Source organism: Stenella coeruleoalba, assembly GCF_951394435.1.
Source record: "Stenella coeruleoalba genome assembly, chromosome: 7".
Taxonomy (NCBI): domain Eukaryota; kingdom Metazoa; phylum Chordata; class Mammalia; order Artiodactyla; family Delphinidae; genus Stenella; species Stenella coeruleoalba.
In genome coordinates, this window is record NC_137153.1 from 49,806,927 (window position 1) to 49,829,375 (window position 22,449).

The 22,449-nt window shown below is 33.7% G+C and overlaps 1 protein-coding gene across 3 annotated transcripts in view; it reads right to left on the reverse strand.

Annotated features, from left to right (window-relative positions):
* The window catches only part of LOC307188543 (uncharacterized protein), a 566,629-nt gene that overhangs the window by 145,751 nt on the left and 398,429 nt on the right, over positions 1 to 22,449 (reverse strand). For all 3 annotated transcript variants that reach the window (XR_013828978.1, XR_013828979.1, XM_079925811.1), the window contains exon 4: positions 1,749 to 1,852. Coding sequence is in view for 1 of the 3 variants with exons in the window: in XM_079925811.1 (XP_079781937.1) it covers positions 1,749 to 1,810 (62 nt within the window). In the remaining 2 variants the exon portion in view is untranslated. The remainder of the gene's footprint in view (positions 1 to 1,748; positions 1,853 to 22,449) is intronic.

Sequence of the window (22,449 nt, forward strand, 5' to 3'; positions counted from 1 at the left end):
GATGTGCCACTTAAATGCACATTCAATGTATGTGGCCCACTGCTGGTATCTGTATTACCCAAGTGAGCTAAATGGAGACATGTGGAATTCTCAAGGATCCACTTGAAATTTGTTCCCTTAAAGTATAGCTTGTATTTTTTGGAATAAGGGTTATTTATTTTCTCATACAAAACTATGAAATAGTTTAGTATTCACTAATACCATTATTTCTTAATAAGCTAGGCTATGGTGACAGAGCACTTTAAAAGTCAGTTCTAGACGATTTTAGGTGATGGTATAAAATTAAAATCATTTTCTAATCCTGGCTTAAAGCTGAGATTGGATCCAGACCTGAGAAACTATTTCCTTGTTACTGTCTTGGGCCCCAGCTGGATCTCAGTGACCTTCCAGAAAAGAAGGTATTTACTATATTGAATGTATAGACTCTTCATTTTAACATTCTATGAGGATAAAAAGAATAGGAATAAATTAGAGATAAGACTTTATAATTAATTCATTGATATAACTAAAGTAAAATACTCCTGCTTCTGTAGAATACCTCATAGTTTTATTTCTCTATGGCAATTCCTTTCTTAGTGTTAGAAAGTGAATAGTGATATCTGCATAGCACAGTGTTTCTCTATAACTATGAGGCTAGGTGAGTCAAATGATAGCACATGAGAAGGGGTAAAACTTCCAGAAGTTCTCATATGTGTATGTGAAGGCATACAGGTACTCCAGTGACCACAAATCTGGGGAATGAGTAATGGCAAGGGTGGGTCAGAGAGGGGGTGTAAGGGATACACATAGAGTATATGAACTATTTTGACCCTATTAATCTGTGCACAAAACAACATACCAATTCACTTTTCAGTTTTTAAATGTTTTACACAGTTGTTGTACTGTAGATATCAATGTTATCTGGGTCTACACTGGGTAACAGAAAAACAATAACTTACCTACCTTCTCAATGGGAAGCAGCATCCTTGCCTTGGCTTTTCCACCAAATATATATTTAATAGAATCCACACAATGGCTAACAGGTCCCACCTCTAACTTTACCTTGAGTAGACATCACTGGAGCATGTGGACATCATTTTTATCATCTATAAAATGGGTAATAAAATATCTGCCCTGCCAACATAACTGGATTGTGATGTGAGGTTTTAAGTGAACTACTCAATACAATATAAAGCATGGTATGGCATAACTTATGATTACTACTATATGAATATCACTTGGGGACTGAGATAAATCACTTTCTTTGATAACAAGATAGTACATATATTTGTAGATGGCAGCCTTCTTCATATCTGAACTCAAGACATGGTAAACATGCTAGGTTAGGTCCCATTATACCTAGAACATGGGAAAGATGTGAATGATCATCATTTGGGTTGGAATCTACAAGGTCACATTAAAAGGCTACTTCAGTAATAGTTCAAAACTACAGATAGACTGTCTCCCAGATATCTTCAATTCCTGTAAATAAAAAAGGAACTCCATGGCTAGAACCTCAACCAGTTTGATTGAGCAATTATTCTCTTGGGCAAAAAATGCTATTACAGGTGAGAAAGAAACCTTTAGTTGTTGACTACTGGATTGATTTATGCCAAACTATAGAGTGATATAAAAGCCAGTGCAGTGATTCTCCATAAATGATACATATTACCTTGACATGTTGGGAAGAAATTGGTATGAAGTCCTGTGCCAGTGCAGCATACGGGCTCTGGAGTCAGAAACGATCTGGGTTCAAATCCGCTACTCACCTCTTAACAGTATTGGGATTTGGGGCCAGGTGCTCAAACTCTGTCTTCTTTATGGTCTCCATCCATCAAGGTGGAAGTAATCACCATGTTACCTCTTTAGGTTGCTGTGAGGATAAATAAGAAAATATAAGTAAGGTAATTAATTAGGTGCTTCGAATATTGCAGTTTAATGATAATGAGCACAGGATTTGGAGCCAGATGGCTTCTGTTTGAATCTTGGCATTGGAGCTTGCCAGATGTGTGGCCCTTGGCAATTTGCTTAAACACTCTTTGGCTCAATTTCTTAAATTACAAAAATAGCAAGGGTAATGATTGTACGTACTTCATGAAGATTAAGCTAATTACTATTTTAAAGCGGGAACTTCACTGGTAGTGCAGTGGTTAAGAATCCGCCTGCCAATGCAGGGGACACGGGTTTGAGCCCTGGTCCGGGAAGATCCCACATGCCGCGGAGCAACTAAGCCCATGCACCACAACTACTGAGCCTGCGCTTTAGAGCCTGCAAGCCACAATGACTGAGCCCACGTGCCACAACTACTGAAGGCCACACACCTAGAGCCCGTGCTCCACAACAAAAGAAGCCACTGCAATGAGAAGCCCATGCATCGCAACAAGTAGCCCCCACTTGCTGCAACTAGAGAAAGCCTGTGTGCAGCAACAAAGACCCAATGCAGCCAAAAATAAAATACATACATAAAAAAAATTGAGTTAAAAAAATACATATTTTAAAGTGTTTAAAACAGTACCTAGCACTATAGCACAGAGTAAGTGCTGTAAGTTTTTTTTTAAATAAGATGAAAATGCAATTAACAATTCTTACCATTAGCAAAACCAGATTAATATATTTTTTAATATTTTCCCTAGCTCTTGGGGCTAGGTTGCTTTACGTATGGTATAGCTCCTACTCAGAAAATCAAATTGTTCAGGTAATATTCTCTGAGAAATAAAGGGAAGAAGTTTCCACAAAGCTGAAACCAAAGGCTATGGTCTAGCTGTGAATACTCACAGCTGGCTCTCCTTAAAAGGTTAGAGGATTAGAATGTTAATAATTTTGTATTTCTTAAGCAAATATGTTCAAACATGCAACAAGCAGCTGTTCCCATGGAAAAATGAGCCAGTGACAAGTTTCATCATTTAAAAGGAAAGCTATTTTTGAACAAATGAGAGCACAAAAAAAGTGCTATTTTTGAAATGCTTTTTAATAACAGAAAACATAAATATTTTTTGCAGCTCTTTAATTCAGAAAACAGCTTGCATAATGCTTTTGAACTTGAACAGAGTAGATAAAAGCTTATCCCAAATCCTAGAACTACAAATTCTTAGGAAATTCTAAGAAAAAAATTTATAGTTTGTGTCATGGTTGAAGCTGAGGTCAATATACATAGGAAAAACTTTGGATAATTTAAAACAGCGTTTCTTAATCTTTTCATTATCGCCCCCTTAAATAGCTTTTTCAGACATTTTTTCTAATTGCCTCTCACATGTAATTTTGATACCATAAATACTATATATATATATATATGTTTATGTACTGTATGTATACTTGTGACTTAAAAATAAAAAGATTTTTTCACCCCAGGAACCAATTTTCTTCTCAATGGGGGCAATATCACCCACCTCCTTTGAGAATTCATGGCTTAAAGTAATAACTTGCAAAGGAAGTGTCTTTGTTTCTGGCCTTCGTACGGACCAGAGTGTCATTAGCTTCATATAACTGTCTTCACCAGGTTCCTTGGTTAACATTGTTCCTGTTTTGTTTACTTGTTTGGTTTGTTTTATTTTGCTTGGTTTTATTTATTTAGTATCAAGAAACCTATTTTAGACTTTCTAGCTGCAAGTCTACGAAGTCTATGTTTAATTGAGCATGGACAAAGGTTTTTAATGTGCTAAAACAAATTCTTTATTATACTTTCCATAATTTTCTGTTCAATTGTCATATAAAAGAGGCGTAAGTAATGGGGAGATTATATAACCTCTCTATGCCTCAGTATCTGTAAGTGAGGACAGTAATAATACCTACCTCTAGGGGTTGCAAAGCTTAAATGAGTTAATATGAATATGTTTTTAGAAAAGTGTCTGGTAAACAGTAAGCAGTACATCTTCTTATTTTTATTTTTCATTAAAACGAGCTTAAGACCTTATATTACTTTACCTTATAAAGATACAGGTTTAGGTTATGAAATCAAGTAGAAAGAGTAGTGTCAAGACACAGAAGGGTTGAGGCAAAAAAAAAAAAAAATGCTGGGAACTAAGTCCTCTGTCAGGTGCTACATGTCTCTTTCATGTCTGATTCATTCTTCGTACACAGGTTATTTCCTCTATTCTCACAACTGGTTCTCCACTCTAAAGTTTACATGATCCTATATCTATCATTTCAAATTCAATTTCAAATTTCTTTCAGGGAGTGTCTGATTGGCTCAGCTGTCCTTTCCTTATCCAAAGTTCTGTGGTCAGTGATGTTAGGACAGGTATAGCAGACTTGGTAGAGAAACACAGATTTTGAGGATGAGTGACAATTATGAAATAGAAAGGATTTCTTGGAGTGGGCAAATATGCAAAAGTTGTCTATCTCCATTGGGTAAGAGACAACAGCACTGATTCATTATTTATGAGGTGTTAACTTCAAATTCTTACATATATTAATATTCCCAAATATAAAGGAAATTGATAATGACAAACGAAATTGAAATATACTAACACAAGCAGTTGGAATATTTACAAGGACAACATATCACATTGGCAAGACTAACAGTTTGACTACACAATGCCCCAGATATCATAAAGGAATAAACTCTCTTTTATGTAAGGCAGCTGAATAATAAAAAAAATCAGAAGTGTGATAAAATGTTTGTTTAAACATGTTAAAAAATTTCTCCATGCTCAGTTAAATATAAAATAAAATGAGACCCTCAAATGTCATAGCTCTCTTCAAATAACATGATCTTAATTTACTTGGGTTGATGGAAAGAAGTGAGCTGTATGTGCTTCTCTACCTTCTTTACTTTTGAAATATCCTGTATAAAATATCTACTGTGAAAATAATTTTAGGAAAAATGTGACAGAATTCTACTTGATATTTTGCATCAATTAAACATGTTTACTCTTGTTGTGTTGAAAAAATTTTACACTGTGTAAGAATAACAGCATACTGTGAAAGTTCAAAATGGTAATATCTCAGAAACATATTGCGTGATAGTGTTTAAAAATAGTCCCCCAAAATGGAAGTGCTTGAAAATAAAATCTTGAGAAAACATTGCTTCTCTTATTCAGACACACTGGACATTAAGCAACAGCAAAGAGAAAATGTATTTAACATCACAACAAAATCAAAGACTGCAATCCTATTTTGTGGCATTCCAGATAGCTCAAACCCTACTGCAAACAGACTATATAGTATATGTTCATGGGAAGATTATATGGGCTTCAACCACCCTAACTGTCACACTAGTCTAGTGTACTTCATATGAGAGAGAGAGAAAGGACTTTTTTACACTGTACATCTAGTGAAATTTATCTGATTCCAGTTGAGATTAAGTTGAGGGTAGAATTCCATGGAAAGACTTTCTGCTTAGAATAACTTTGCCACGATATAAGAAAGCAAGGTGATTCAATCGTCAACACAAGAATATTTATTCAATATATTATAGGTATCATTAGAAAAATTGGATTACAAAAAATATAAATAATATAAACTCCATTAAAACCTTTCCCCAAAAATACTCATGAAAATATTTATAATCAAAATCAGGTCACTATAGTCTACATCATTTTGTATTAAAGATAATTAAGAAAACTATTCATTTTGAGAGTTATTTGTTTTAAATACAAACTTTGAGAAGCAAGAAGAACTACAATCCTGCAGCCTGTGGAACAAAAACTACATTCACAGAAAGACAGACAAGACGAAAGGCAGAGGGCTATGTACCAGATGAAGGAACAAGATAAAACCACAGAAAAACAACTAAATAAAGTGGAGATAGGCAATCTTCCAGAAAAAGAATTCAGAATAATGATAGTGAAGATGATCCAGGACCTCAGAAAAAGACTGGAGGCAAAGATTGAGAAGATGCAAGAAACATTTAACAAAGACCTAGAAGAATTAAAGAACAAGCAAACAGAGATGAACAGTACAATAAGTGAAATGAAAAATACACTAGAAGGAATCAACAGCAGAATAACTGACGCAGAAGAACGGATAAGTGACCTGGAAGACAGAATGGTGGAATTCACTGTTGCGGAACAGAATAAAGAAAAAAGAATGAAAAGAAATGAAGACAGCCTAAGAGACCTCTGGGACAATATTAAATGGAACAACATTTGCATTATAGGGGTCCCAGAAGAAGAAGAGAGAGAGAAAGGACCAGAGAAATTTCTAAAGAGATTATAGTTGAAAACTTCCCTAACATGGGAAAGGAAATAGCCACTCAAGTCCAGGAAATGCAGAGAGTCCCATACAGGATAAACCCAAGGAGAAACATGCCAAGACACATAGTAATCAAATTGGCAAAAATTAAAGACAAAGAAAAATTCACATGAATGTTGTGCATTTCTCTCCCCAGTGAAATTCTCAAGTGCACATGGAACATTCTCCAGGATAGATCACATCTTGGGTCACAAATCAAGCCACAGTAAATTTAAGAAAACTGAAATCATATCAAGCATCTTTTCTGACCGCAGCACTATGAGATTAGTAATCAATTACAGGGAAAAGAAAAACACAAAAAACCACAAACACATGGAGGCTAAACAATATGTTACTAAGTAACCAAGAGATCACTGAAGAAATCAAAGAGGAAATCAAAAAATACCTAGGGACAAATGACAATGAAAAAACGATGATCCAAAACCTATGCGATGCAGCAAAAGCAGTTCTAAGAGGGAAGTTTATAGCTATACAAGCCTACCTCAAGAAACAAGAAAAATCTCAAATAAATAATCTAAACTTACACCTAAAGGAACTTGAGAAAGAAGAACAAACAAAACCCAAAGTTATCAGAAGGAAAGAAATCATAAAAATCAGAGCAGAAATAAATGAAATAGAAACAAAGAAAACAACGGCAAAGATCAATAAAACTAAAGGCTGGTTCTTTGAGAAGTTAAACAAAATTGATAAACCATTAGCCAGACTCATCAAGAAAAAGAGGGAAAGGACTCAAATCAATTAAATTAGAAATGAAAAAGGAGAAGTTGCAACAGACATGGCAAAAATACAAAGCATCCTAAGAGATTACTACAAGCAAATTAATGCCAATAAAATGGACAACCTGGAAGAAATGGATAGATTCTTAGAAAGGTATAACCTTCCAAGACTGAACCAGAAAGAAATAGGAAATATGAACAGACCAATCACAAGTAATGAAATTGAAACTGCCATTAATAATCTTCCAACAAACAAAAGTCCAGGACCGGATGGCTTCACAGGTGAATTCTATCAAACAATTAGAGAAGAGCTAACACCCATCCTTCTCAAACTCTTCCAAAAAATTGTAGAGGAAGGAAAACTCCCAAACTCACTCCATTAGGCCACCTTCACCCTGATACCAAAAGACACAAAGATACTACAAAGAAAGAAAATTACAGACCAATATCACTGATGAATATAGATGCAAAAATCCTCAACAAAATACTAGCAAACAGAATCTAACAACACATTAAAAGGATCATACACCATGATCACGTGGGATTTTTCCCAGAGATGCAAGGATTCTTCAATATACACAAATCAATCAATGTGATACACCATATTAACATAATGAAGAATAAAAACCTTGTGATCATCTCAATAGATGCAGAAAAAGCTTTTGACAAAATTCAACACCTATTTATGATAAAAACTCTCCAGAAAGTGGGCATACAGGGAACCTACTTCAACATAATAAAGGCCATATATGACAAACGCACAGCAAATATCATTCTCAGTGGTGAAAAACTGAAAGCATGGATGTCCTGAAAGCACAGGACAGTGGTGCTGTCCTGTGCTTTAAGACATTCTCAGTGGTGAAAAACTGAAAGCAAGGCAAGGATGTCCACTCTCACCACTATTATTCAACATAGTTTTGGAAGTCTAGGAATGGCAATCAGAGAAGAAAAAGAAATAAAAGGAATACAAATTGCAAAAGAAGAAGTAAAACTGTCACTGTTTGCAGATGACATGATACTACACATAGAGAATCCTAAAGATGCCACCAGAAAACTACTAGAGGTAATCAATGAATTTGGTAAAGTTGCAGGATACAAAATTAATGCACAGAAATCTCTTGCATTCCTATACACTAATGATGAAAAATCTGAAAGAGAAATTAAGGAAACACTCCCATCTGCCATTGCAACAAAAAGAATAAAATACCTAGGAATAAACCTACCTAGGGAGACAAAAGACCTATATGCAGAAAACTATAAGATACTGATGAAAGAAATTAAAGATGATACCAACAGATGGAGAGGTATACCCTGTTCTTGGATTGGAAGAATCAATATTGTGAAAATGACTATACTACCCAAAGCAATCTACAGATTCAATGCAATCACTATCAAATTACCAATGGCATTTTTTATGGAACTAGAACAAAAAGTCTTAAAATCTGTATGGAGACACAAAAGACCCTGAATAGCCAAAGCAGTCTTGAGGGAAAAAAACGGAGCTGGAGGAATCAGACTCCCTGACTTTAGACTATACTACAAAGCTACAGTAATCCATACAATATGGTACTGGCACAAAAACAGAAATATACCTCAATGGAACAGGATAGAAAGCCCAGAGATAAACCCATGCACCTGTTGTCAACTAATCTATGACAAAGGAGGCAAGGACATATAATGGAGAAAAGACAGTCTCTTCAATAAGTAGTGCTGGGAAAACTGGACAACTATATGTAAAAGAATGAAATTAGAACACTCCCTAACACCATACACAAAAATAAACTCAAAATGGATTTGAAACCTAAATTTAAGACCAGACACTATAAAACTCTTAGAAGAAAACACAGGAAGAACACTCTTTGACATAAATCACAGCAAGATCTTTTTTGATCCACCTTCTAGAGTAATGGAAATAAAAACAAAAATAAACAAATGGGACCAAATGAAACTTAAAAGCTTTTGCACAGCAAAGGAAACCATTAACAAGATGAAAAGACAACCCTCAGAATGGGAGAAAATATTTGCAAATGAATCAACGCACAAAGGATTAATCTCCAAAATATATAAACGGCTCATGCAGCTCAATGTTAAAGAAACAAACAACCCAATCCAAAAATGGGCAGAAGACCTAAATAAACATTTCTCCAAAGAAGACATACAGATGGCAAGAAGCACATGAAAAAGCTGCTCAACATCATTAATTATTAGAGAAATGCAAATCAAAACTACAATGAGGTATCAACTCACACCAGTTAGAATGGGCATCATCAGAAAATCTACAAACAACAAATGCTGGAGAGGGTGTGGAGAAAAGGGAACCCTCTTGCACTGTTGGTGGGAATGTAAATGGATACAGCCACTATGTAGAACAGTATGGAGGTTCCTTAAAAAACTAAAAATAGAATTACCATATGACCCAGAAATCCCACTACTGGGCATATACCCAGAGAAAACCATAATTCAAAAAGACACATGCACCTCAATGTTCATTGCAGCACTCTTTACAATAGCCAGGTCATGGAGGCAACCTAAATGGCCATCAACAGACGAATGGATAAAGAAAATGTGGTACAATATACAATGGAATATTACTCAGCTATAAAAAGGAATGAAATTGGGTCATATGTAGAGACGTGGATTCCTCTAGAGACTGTCATACAGCGTGAAGTAAGTCAGAAAGCGAAAAACAAATATCATATATTAACGCATATATGTGGAACCTAGAAAATGGTACAGATGAACCGGTTTGCAGGGCAGAAATTGTGACACAGAAGTAGAGAACAAACGTTTGGACACCAAGGGGGGAAAGCGGCGTGGGGTGGTGGTGGTGGTGGTGTGATGAATTGAGAGACTGGGATTAACATGTATATACTGATGTGTATAAAATGGATGACTGTAAGAACCTGCTGTATAAAAAAATAAATTAAAATAAAAAAGATCCCCATAAATATGAAAATGGGCAAATACTTGAACAGATACTTTCCAGAAGACGGTATATGAATGAGTCATAAGTACATGCAAAACTGTTCGGTGTCATTAGTTAACAGTGAAATGCAAAAAATAAAAACTTAAAAAAATACATAAATAAAAACAAAGTAATTTTGTCCAGGTGGGGATATTGTGTCCTTTTTTTTCTTTACAATTAACATGTTAAAGTTCCTTTAGACTGGTATCTCATGTTCTTAAACGTTTTTTCTATGTTTGTTTAAACAAAGTGTTTTTTTGGACAACTTTTATACCCTGATTCTTTAGTCATCCAAAAAATACCTTTAAAATATGAAATAAATTGCTTAAACAAAGTCCAGAGAAATAATTCAATAAAAATGGAAAAGTAAAATCTTGCTCATCTAAAAAAATTTCATTAACAAGAGGGATAGAAATGCAGCATACTTTCTAGAAACATAGTATTTTACAGATAGACAATATTTCTAGCCATTATCTGATAAAATTCCTCATTTTATGTATGAGGAAACAATCTAGTGAAGTGTTTTTGCTCAAAAGTAAATAGTTCTTAGACCGCCAAGGAACATAGATTTCTAATTACTTGAAGCAATGTTCTACTAAACACATTTAATCTTTCTTTCATTTCATACCAAATTTCATAGTACATGAAGATGACCTTCTTAAAATTTCTCACTTCAAATAAACATATTCCCATATTGTCTCATCCCTCAAACTACACATTTAATATCATGTCTTCCTTCTACTTTACCAAATAAAAGTGAAAAATTGGCAAGGAAGTAAAGCCAGTTTTCCTTTCTATCATGCTTCCAGTCACTGCTGGCCAAAAACTTTTTACATTTTCTAGGAAGATTGGATTAGGCTTTGAAGTAAGACTTTTCTCAACTTTATCTGAAAAATAAAATGGATCCCTAATTAGCATGTGTGTTCCTGAGTGAAAACAAATCCCTTAAGAATACACATGCAGCAACTAAGAATGTTATGAATAAAATCCACATCATATCCCACCTTTCAAAGTATATACTTTGGTGTACAGTATGACACTCTAGCTGGGCTTTGTATTTTTTTTTTTTTTTTTTTTGGCGGTACATAGGCCTCTCACTGTTGTGGCCTCTCCCATTGTGGAGCACAGGCTCCGGACGCGCAGGCTCAGTGGCCATGGCTCACGGGCCCAGCCGCTCCATGGCATGTGGGATCTTCCCGGACCGGGGCACGAACCCGCGTCCCCTGCATTGGCAGGCGGACTCCCAACCACTGCGCCACCAGGGAAGCCTGGGCTTTGTATTTTAATGCTTCATTGAAGTAAAATGGACATACAATAAGCTGCACATATTGAAAGTGGGATAATTGAAAAGTACTCTTAATTCTGTTACATTGACTTACATGCATATATTTGCACGAATACCACACTGTACTTATTACTGTGGCTTTACAGTGAGTTTTGAAATCATGTAGTATAAATCCTCCAACTTTACTGTTTTTGAAGAATTGTTTTGGCTATTCTTGGTGTGTTGAATTTCCAATACATTTTAGAATCAGCTTTTTGAATTCTATAATAATTCTCTGGGGATTTTGATAACAATTGCATTGAATTTGTAAATAAATTTGGAACAAATTACCTTCCTGACAATATTGTTTCTTCCACCTTTTGAACATGAAAAGTCTCTCTGTTAATTTGTATATTCAATTTCTCTTAGTGTATTTTTCAGTGTACAAATCTTGATCTATTTTTGGTTAAATTTGCTGTTAAGTACTTTATATTTTGATGTTATTGTAAATGGAACTGTTTTCTTCATTCCTTTTTTAGGTGCTTTATTGTTAGCATACAGAAATTTAATTGATTTTTGTATCTTGATCTTGTGTCCTATGGACTTGCTAAAGTTCTGTATTAGTTACAGTAGTTTTGTTATGTGTGTATTTCTTAGAATTTGCTATATAAAAGCTATGTCATCTGCAAATAAAGAGATTTTTTTTTTCCTCCCTTTCCATCATGGAGAGCTTTAGTACCTTTTAAATTTTTTCTTTGTTGAAGTAGCTAGAATTTTTAGTACAATGTTCAATAGAAGTAGTGCAAGTAGATATCCTTGCCCTGTTCTGGATCTTAGGAAGACGAAATTTAGTCTTCCATTCTTAGTTATGATGTTAGATGTGGGTTTTTCTTAGCTTCCCTTTATGAGATATATGAAATTTCCTTCTTACTTTTGTTGAGAGTTTTTATTGTGAATGAGTGTTGAGTTTTGTCAAATGCATTTGCAATTTGACATTAACTAAAAGTCATTAATTGCATTATACCAATTGAAATTAGTATTTTTTGTCATCTATTAATAGTGTGTACTATGTTAATTTTCTAATGTTAATCCCAACTCATATTTCTGACATAAATTTTACTTGGTTGTGGCATACAACCATTTTAAATTTTGCCAGATTTCAGTTCTAATATTTTAGCACTTTTGTATTTATGTTCATATGAACTATTGGTCTATAGTTTTCTTGTAATGTCTTTGTCTGGCTTTCATATCAGTATAATGCTGGTCTCTATAATCTGAAAGAGTTTGCTAAAGACTTGGTATTATTTCCTTTTTATATATTTGATAGAATTCACCAGTAAGTCATCTGTACTGTACTCCTTATGTGGGAATATTTTTAATAAGTAATTCAATGTCTTCACTTATTTTAGGTACATTTTAATTTTTTTCTTCTAGAATAAGTTTTGATACTGGTGTCACTCTAGGAATTTGCCTATTTCATTTAAGTTGTCCAGTATGATGCCAAAAATTATTCATAATAATCCCTTAAATTATAGGGTCTGTTATAATGTATTCTCTTTCATTTTTGATTTTGATAATTTGTGTCTTATCTGTTTCATTCTTGCTTAACCTAGATAAGTATTTGTCAGCTTTACTGATATTTAAAGGAATAAACTTTTGTTTTCATTGATTTTCTCTAATTTTCTGTTTTATATTTCCCTGATGTCTCCTATAATTTTTCTTTTCTCTCCCCTGCTTGCTTTGAGTTTAACTTATTATTTTAATTTATTAACATACAAGGCAAGGTTATTTATCTGAAAATTTTCATTTCTGGTAAATACATTTAAAGTTACACATTTTCTTCTAATCACTGCTTTAGCTGCTTCCTATAAATTTTGCTACGTTATTTTTTGAATCAGAATATTTTCTAATTTCTCTTATTATATCTTATTTGAATCATAGATTACTTAGAATATGCTGTTTAATTTCCAAATATTTGGGAGATTTTAAAGATTTCTTTATCTTGTTAATTTCTAATTTAATTCCATTGTAGGTTGAAAACTTACTTTATATAACTTCAATCTTAATTTATCTTGTCATATGGCCTAGTATATATTTCATGCATATTTGAAAAAAATGTTTATTGTGCTGTTCAGTGAAGTATTCTACATATCATTTATGTGAAGTTAGTTAAAAAATATTTTTCAAGTATTCTATACATCTACTAATTCTCTGTCTAGTTTTTCTATAAATTATTGAGGGCAGGACACTGAAACTTCCAATTATAGTTGTTAAATTGCCTTTTCCTCATTCTTTTTTTGTCAGGTTTCCTTCCTGTGTTTTGGGGCTCTGATTTTAGGTGAATATGCATTTATAACTGTTTTATGTTCTTGAGGTATTGACCACTTTATCATTATAAAATGCCCCTTTTTGTTTCTAATAAAATTCTATCTTAAAGTCATTTTTTCCATATCAATTTAATTTGTTGATTTTATTTTTACTACACTTTTTTTTTTAGATATGACATTATAGGCACATCTTACCACAAACTACAGCAGATTAATAATTATTTATTTCTGGTAAATAATAGCAAATTTGCTCAACTTTAGCTCAATTTCCTCCCACATCCTTTATGCTATCATTGTCATTAGAATCTAAATAACAGTGTTATAATATTGCTTTGTACAATCTTGTGTCAATTAAAGAAGTAAAGAGACTAAATGAGAAATATATATATGTCTATTGAGTCTTTTAAATTAAGGTGACATATATAGCACTTACAGTGTTCTCTATTTTTTCCTGAAGAGTTGAATAACCATCTGGTGTCATTTCTGACATCTGGTGTCAGTCTGAAGGAATTCCTTTATTAATTCTGGTAAAATGGGTCTGCCAGCAATGAACTCCCTTATTCTTTTTTTATCTTGGGAATATCTTTATTCCTCCTTCTCTTTTGAAGGCTAGTTTGGCTAGATACAGAATTCTTGGTTGACTTTTTTTTTTGTCTTACACTACTTTCAATCTGTCATTCCATTCATTTCTGGCCTCCTTGTTTCTGATGAGAAGTCAGATGTTAATCTTATTGTGGGTTCTTTGAACATGATTAATTTGGTTTTCTCTTAAGGATTTCAATTTTTTTCTACGCCTTTTTGGAAAAACCCAAATGAACTTTTTGGACAACCCAATATATCCATGAGAAGATATCTTGGTACTTAATTCTACCTTTTCCCTCTCTCCCTTCCTCCCTCCCTTCCTTCCTTCCTTCCTTTAGCTTCTTGGATGTGTGGATAAATACTTTTCATCCAATTTGGGAATTTTTTAGCCATTATTTCTTTAAATATTTTTCCTAATATTTTTGCTCCTCTCCTTCTTGGTTCCAGCTACATATATGGTGGTGTACTTGTTGGTATTGTACAGATCTCTGAGTCTCTGATCATTTTAAATCTTTTTTTCCCATTCTGATATGCATATTAGATTACATAATTTCTATTGATCCACTGACAATGCCACTGAGCGTGAATATCATCCAATGGTACAAATGCAGTGAGTGTCCTTAAACCTTTGCAGAGAAGATGCTAGTGTTCTTCTAGTGTGGTAATCCTAGAAGTGTGGTAATCCTTTATTCTGTCACACTGGGGAAAATTTGGGTGCAGCTTTAAATAAGAATGATGCCGATTCTCACTGTTCTTACTTTGTTTGGCAGGTTTACAAACACAAGTACTTCTCATATTGTTGTATACCTTGCTTGATTTTCAGAGTATCCAATGATTAGTTTTATCAATTTTGTAGTTTTAAAATTGCTATGGGGAGAAGATTTGCTCTTTGAAAATCCTGCATCTGCTTAACTTTTCCAACATATAGGAATTGGCTTAATAACTGTTTTAATGTTCTTATCTGCTAATTTAAATATCTGTGCCAGATTCAATTGATTGGACTTTCTCCTATTATCCCACTTCTTTGTATTCCTGCTAATTTTTGTTTATATAGCAGACATTATGAGCTTTACCTATTTGAATTCTGGATATCTTTTTATTCCTATTAATATTCTTGAGCTTTCATCTGGAAAGTAGTTATTTGGAAACAATTTGATCCTTTTGTCTCACTTTTAATATCTGTTATAACATACTTCTGTGTAACCTAACCAAAGCCATATGAATCATGTAGTATTCCAGTCTGACTTGTGGGAACAGACAGGCATTATTCCTAGCCCAATGTAAGTACAAGTATTGTTACCTTAAATCTTTTTTGATGGGTCTTTCCCAGGCTTCTAGTGTTTCTTCACTCAAGTTTGCTGATCAGTACTCTGCTGAATACTGAGTCAATTGCTTTGTAGATACCCAGAATTATCAGGCTGTATTGCTCTCTCCTCTCTAATAATTTCGCGTGTGATCTCTACCTTCCTTGTTTTCCCAGACTCCCAGGTCTTGATCCTTAACTCAGGAAGTCTGCTGAGCTTCATCGAGGCTTTTCCTCTATGTGCTTTGGCCTGGAAACTCTTGTCCAGTGTCTGGAAAAGTGTTGTTCATATATTTGATGTGATGCTTTAGTTTGTTTTAAATAGAGGTTAAATCCAGTTCCTATTATTCCATCATGAATGGAAAAGTGGTAGTCTGTTTTTTGGGTTTTTTTAAGGAAGAAAAATTCCTTACTAACTTGAATAAGTATACATTGAGGGAGATAAGAGCTCCCACCATTGTGGCCAGGGTGTAAAATTAAAATGTAAAGTGTGATCCCCTGTTAAATTTGATACCAATGAACATAAAAGAAATCAGCAGAGCAGCAGATGGTACTGTTTGCAGCTCTGGGAGAGACTTGAGGCTCATAGTCACCATCTGCCTGCACAGCATTTTCTCAAACTTAGTATTTAGCAAAGTTTATTACTACTAAGCTTATGAGCATTACGAGACAGATTACCAAATTCCTGCATTCTACCATGCTTTAATTAAAGGAAATATATGTCATGTGTTGGATAGTTATGGAAGCTATGTGAAATATAACTACCACTGCCTGTTACTCTCCATAATAACTTCTGATTTTTCAGTTCAATGCCAAAAAGAAACATGCACTAGTTATACAATATACCTTTAAGAGGTCTGTGGGATCAATCCGTCATTGGGCTTTGTGCAAATTCTTACATAAATCCTATCCCTGAACACCTTTATTAAACCTAACTGTTCATAGTTAGTGAAGTTCTCATGAATGCAGTTTGTGTTTCCTATTATAGATTGTAAAATGCTGATGGTTATATATTCTGTATTCTGAGCAACACATGTTCAGTAAATTTCAGAGCATTCATTGGCTAAAAGCATTATAGCTACACATATTGAAGTTTAATCAGCTGGTAGAGAAATTTGTTTAGATATAATAATGCATAATTAATCTCAGCTTTGAATAGAGTTGCAAGTTCTGCATATAAATCTATAGATATCTTCCATCGTTTGCATAATCCTTATTCATAGTAATAGGTTGAAACATAGGCAAGGCTATTTTTGTAGGTCAAAAGTGGTCAAATTTGGCAACCTCATACAGTTCAAACTGACATAAGGCTACTTTACCATCTTTTGCCAACACTGAGATGATGCTTCTTCTGTTAATGATTTCCAAAACTGTTACACAGGTATTTTTTACTGTTATTGCTTTTAATATAAAGATACACAGTGAACACCTTGGTTACTAATATTTTAATTCTGTAATATTTCTGATTATAAAATCTTAATGTGAACTGAATAAAAATGAATTTATAGTTGCTAAAGTGTGGTGAATCTTCACTAAGTTTAAAGGCTTAAAATATATATATTTCAAGTGATTTTCAAATTTCTACACAGGCATAAGAATGTTACAATAACCAAGATAATTTGGGGAAAAAAATGCGTGGGTGGTCCTTGCTCTAATTCGAAACTATATTAAATAAACAATGTTTCCAAGCTGCACAATAAAGAAGGAATGCCTGTGTTTTCTTCCATCTTTGTTATTTCATAGATATGTGGCACTAGATGTGATACTTGACATTTGTTTCAGTTTTTTTAATAAGTAAAATAGTATTAACACCTACCTCAAAAGACTGTTTTAAGGATTAAATGAATCAATCCATTTGATGTATTTCAAAGTCTCTCAGGCATAATGAGAACTCAATAAATGCTAGCTGTTGTAACTATTGTTATTTTAGGTGTATATTTAGTATTTAGAAGTGAGACAGCATGGATTTGCATTCTGGCACTTGATATTCTGTGACTCAGTTGTCTCATTACAAAAATGTAGATAAAAGAAGTACTTATTTCATAGGTTGTTATGGGTTTAAATGAGTTGATGAATGTAAACTACTGAAGATCTTGGTCTTTGAGGCTTAAAACTGACAAACTATTTTTCTGCCTGTATATAACTTATACAAATTTTAAGAAAATTATTGTAATTCAGGCCATGGAGACTATCTAATTTACCACTCCATCTCATCCCCAGTCTCCAAGCAAGTTTAAACACAGAGCTCCCCAAAAATTGATACATTCTCCATTGCATAAATCTCTGGGAAAAATATGAACCAAGACTAACACATTCATTTATGGAACATAGAAGTTATTTTTTATGGTGTGGTGTTAAGTGTGTAGGAGACATGCAATAACAAAATAAAGATTGTTGGAGGAATAAAGACTTACATTGCTTCATTTCCATTATTGTACCTGTCTTTCAGAGAGACCAGCTAGGTCTACTGAGTACTCTGAGTCTGGACCCCACTGGGCCCCAAAGCAACTCATTGACCATCTTGGCTTTTCTTTATGTTCTCTGTAAAATCTTCCTGTGTCCACCATTTACATGGTATTGCCTGACCACTTGTTCCCTCATGGTAATATGCCTTAAGAATGGACTATGGCAACAAGTGGGCTGTGGGAGAGAGAAGATATGTGGGAATGGGGTCAGAAAGGGGCAGCATCCCCATTTTTCAGATGACCAAATTAATTTACCATAGTTTTTGGTATAGGTCATGGTTTTATGTGGATAAATGATGCTAACTGGTAAATTTTCAGGGTCATATTTTCTAAATTGAAGATAGTTAGATCAATAACTTAGTGCTCGTATTTTTTTTCAGTGATTAGATAGTATAAATAAAATTTCCCTTTTGTTTACATAATTTTTAAGGAATATCAATCTAGATTTTTATGCAATACCTATAAATATATAAGGTAAGGCAGACTGATTAAGGAAAAAATAGCTTGCTTCATACAATAGGCAATTTCATTATCTAATTTACAGAATACTCAACAGCCTCTATTTTGTATATAAAGCAATCAGGATTTTGGTTACTTTACTAAATAGGCGATACGATAGCTTATTTTAAATGAAATTAAAAAATTTCATTTGCTTCCTGTGCAAAATCAGCACAAGTTTTGCTTTAAAGATGTACTGAAAATATTTTAGAATAAATGCTATAAATCTTTGGAAAAAATAACTTAAAGGAAACATAAGACCATTTCAGTTAAATCAAGCTAAAAATATTCATTCTTTGTAAAGTAATATTTATGATTTATTTCATTCCTTCTTCCATATAATAACATTTAGGAAGTCATAATAATCCATTTCTCTGGTGATTTTAATTCCTAAAGTAGATGAGCTCCCATTATATTAGACATAAAGCAAGTATTTGCATATTGCTATTACTACGCTCATATACACAAGGATATAAATGTGGAATAACTGTATATACTTCCCACTTTTATGCCACTAAAAAGTTTTATGTGTTTGGGTAAATATTTTTAGAGCGCAGTATAGACAAAGCAAACATTTTCTAGCATATTTTTGTGTGCACTCTGACCTCTGGATTTTTGAATTATAAATGAGAATAATAAATCCGCACAGTCTTTGTTATAATAATAGCTCTTTTGATATGTTTATAACATTCAAATATTGTATTCAAACAGAGATAAGTGGAGTGGTGGTTAATATATAAACCACATGTAAGTTAGCAAATGAATAAATAAATGCACTTTGACCCAGTATTTCTACTTTAGGAATTTGTCAAAAGAAGTTAGAGATGTGGATGAAAAAAGCCTTTGGCAGATATCGCAGCTTTATTTACACCTGAAAACAATTAAAACACTATATAATTTGTATACTAGTAATGTGAAGTCTCAAAAATAAATTATAACACACTTCTGTGTTGGAATACTAAAAGCAATGGTGTATAAATGTACTGATAGACAATGTAGTGTAGCTGAAGAAACCAAACCAAAACAAAGACAGAGTGGTTTGTACAACAGATGCTAAGAGAAACACAAACACAGAGAATATTAAACTTGTTCAGAGAAAAATGTTAACAGTATCGATCCCTCTGTTAGATGGATTGCACAGGATTTTTCTTTTTCTTTTTGTGCTCTTTTGTACTGCATTTAGGAATGTCTATACTCTTTAAAATTCTTCCATAGAAAGGATAAGGCAATCTACCCTGAATTAGCCACATAGAACAACTACAATAAATTTGATGTATTGCCATCATAAAACATTTGTCGAGAGCTTTACATATGAAAGATATTAAAACTAGACAGTCATAATTGCTCAGTTCTTTGGTTTCAATCCTTGAATAGCTAATGAAAGAGGAATCAGGGCATGAAAAGTAGTGATGTATTACTTTTATCTATCTATCTATCTATCTATCTATCTATCTATCTATCTATGCAAATAATGAACTAAATAATATTCCTTTAAATAAGAATGTCTTATGATAAACTACCAGTTTTACTGTAAACCTATAACATCAGTGTTAGAACTCTTACCCACAAGTTACTATTATTGTCCAGTTTATTGATTTTTGACAGTCATATGATTATGGTAACATGTGGAGAAGACATGGGTGTTCAACCAAGTTTGATCACATTGAAATCATTAGATTACCACTCTATGATTACAGTTGCCTGAAAGATGAAATCCTTTAAACTGAATCAATCATTTACTCTGAGTGATCAACATGGAAACTGTTACATTTTACTACTGCTGAAATCTACAGTCAGTCTCAAACGTTGTTTCCAGAAACTAAATTATCAGCAAGATAGCAGGATACATAAAGAAATTGGTTGCATTTCTTTACACCAACAATGAAATATCAGAAAGGGAATGTAAAAAAAAAAAAAAAACCTTTTAAAATCACACCTCCAAAAATAAAATACTTGGGAATAAACCTGAACAAGGAGATGAAAGACTTATACACTGAGAACTATAAAACATTAATAAAGAAATTGAAGATGAGTCCAAGAAATGGAAAGATATCCCATGCTCTTGGATTGGAAGAATTAATATTATTAAAATGGCTATATTACCCAAAGCAATCTACAGATTTAATGTGATCCCTATCAAATTACCCACTAATTTTTCACAGAACTAGAACAAACAATCCTAAAATTCATATGGAACCATAAAAGACTGAGAATCGCCAAAGTAATCCTGAAGAAAAAGAACAAAGCCGGAGGCATAACCCTCCCAGACTTCAGAGAGTACTACAAAGCTACAGTAATCAAAACAGCATAGTATTGGTACAAAAACAGACATATGTATCAATGGAGCAGAATAAAGAGTCCAGAAGTAAACCCACACACCTACAGTCAATTAATCTTCAACAAAGGAGGCAAGATTATATAATAGGAAAAAGACAGTCTCTTCAGCAAGTGGTGTTGGGAAAGTTGGACAGCTGCATGTAAATCAATGAAGTTAGAACACACCATCTCACCATACACAAAAATAAACTCAACATGGCTTAAAGACTTAAACATAAGACATGACACCGTAAAACTCCTAGAAGAGAACATAGGCAAAACATTCTCTGACATAAATTGTTACCAGTGGTTTCTTAGATCAGTCTCCCAAGGCAATGGAAATAAAAATAAAAATAAATAGATGGGACCTAATCAAACTTACAAGCTTTGGCACAGCAAAGGAAACCATAAACAAAACAAAAAGACAATCTATAGAATAGGAGAAAACATTTTCAAATGAGGAGACTGACAGTGGCTTAATTTCCAAAATAAACAAACAGTTCATACAGCTCAACCAGAAAACCCAAACAGCCCTATCTAAAAATTGGCAGAAGACCTAAATAGACACTTCTCCAAAGAAGAAATACAGATGACCAACAGGCACATGAAAAGATGCTCAACATCACTAATTACTAGAGAAATGCAAATCAAAACTACAATGAGGTACCACCTCACACCAGTCAGAATGGCCATCATTCTATGAAAAAGTCTACAAATAGCAAAGTCTGGAAAGGGTGTGGAGAAAAGGGAACCCTCCTACACTGTTGATGGGAATGTAAGTTGGTGCAGCCACTGTGGAAAACAATACAGAGGTTCCTCAGAAAACTAAAAATAGAATTACTATATGATCCAGCAATCTCACTCCTGAGCATATATCCAGACAAAACTATAATTCATAAAGATACATGTACCCCTTTGTTCATAGCAGCACTATTCACAATAGCCAAGATATGGAAACAACCTAAATGTCCATCAACAGATGATTGGATAAAGAAGATATGGTACATATATACAATGGAATACTACTCAGCCATGAAAAAGAACAAAATAATGCCATTTGCAGCAACATGGATGCAACTACAGACTATCACACTAACTGAAGTAAGTCAGAAAAAGAAAGATAAATACCGTGTAATATCACTTATATGTGGAATCTAAAATATGACACAACTGAACCTATCTATAAAATAGAAACAGAATCACAGACATAGAGAACAGACTGGTGGTTTCTGGGGGGAGGGGCTTGGGGGAAGGATGGAGTGGCAGGTTGGGGTTAGCAGATGTAAGCTTTTACATATAGAAGGGATAAACAAGTTCCTGCTGTATAGCACGGAGAACTATATTCAGTGTCCTGTGATACACCATAATGGAAAAGAATATTAAAAAAGAGAATTATATATGTGTATAACTGAATCGCCTTGCTGTACATCAGTAATTAACACAAATTGTAAATCAACTATACTTCAATAAAAAATGAAAAAAGAAAAGAAACTGAATTATTCTTGAGCTTCTTGCACATATATTCCAAATCATACCTCTATTCAAAATTATCCCCTTTGATCAAATAAAGCTGTTCTTAATTGTAATACAGCTTTCTTTTCCTCAATTGTGTGAATCAGGGCTCAGCAAATATTTTCTGTAAAGGGCTAAATACAAGATACTTAGCCATATGGCCTCTGTTGCAAGAATTCAACGCTGCCATTGAAGTGTAAAAGCAGCCACAGACAACATGTGAATAAGTGAGTATGCTGTGTTCCAATAAAACTTTATTTACAAAATGGGCAGCAAGTTGGATTTGACTTGTGGGCTATAGACTGCTGACTCAATCCAGATACATGATTC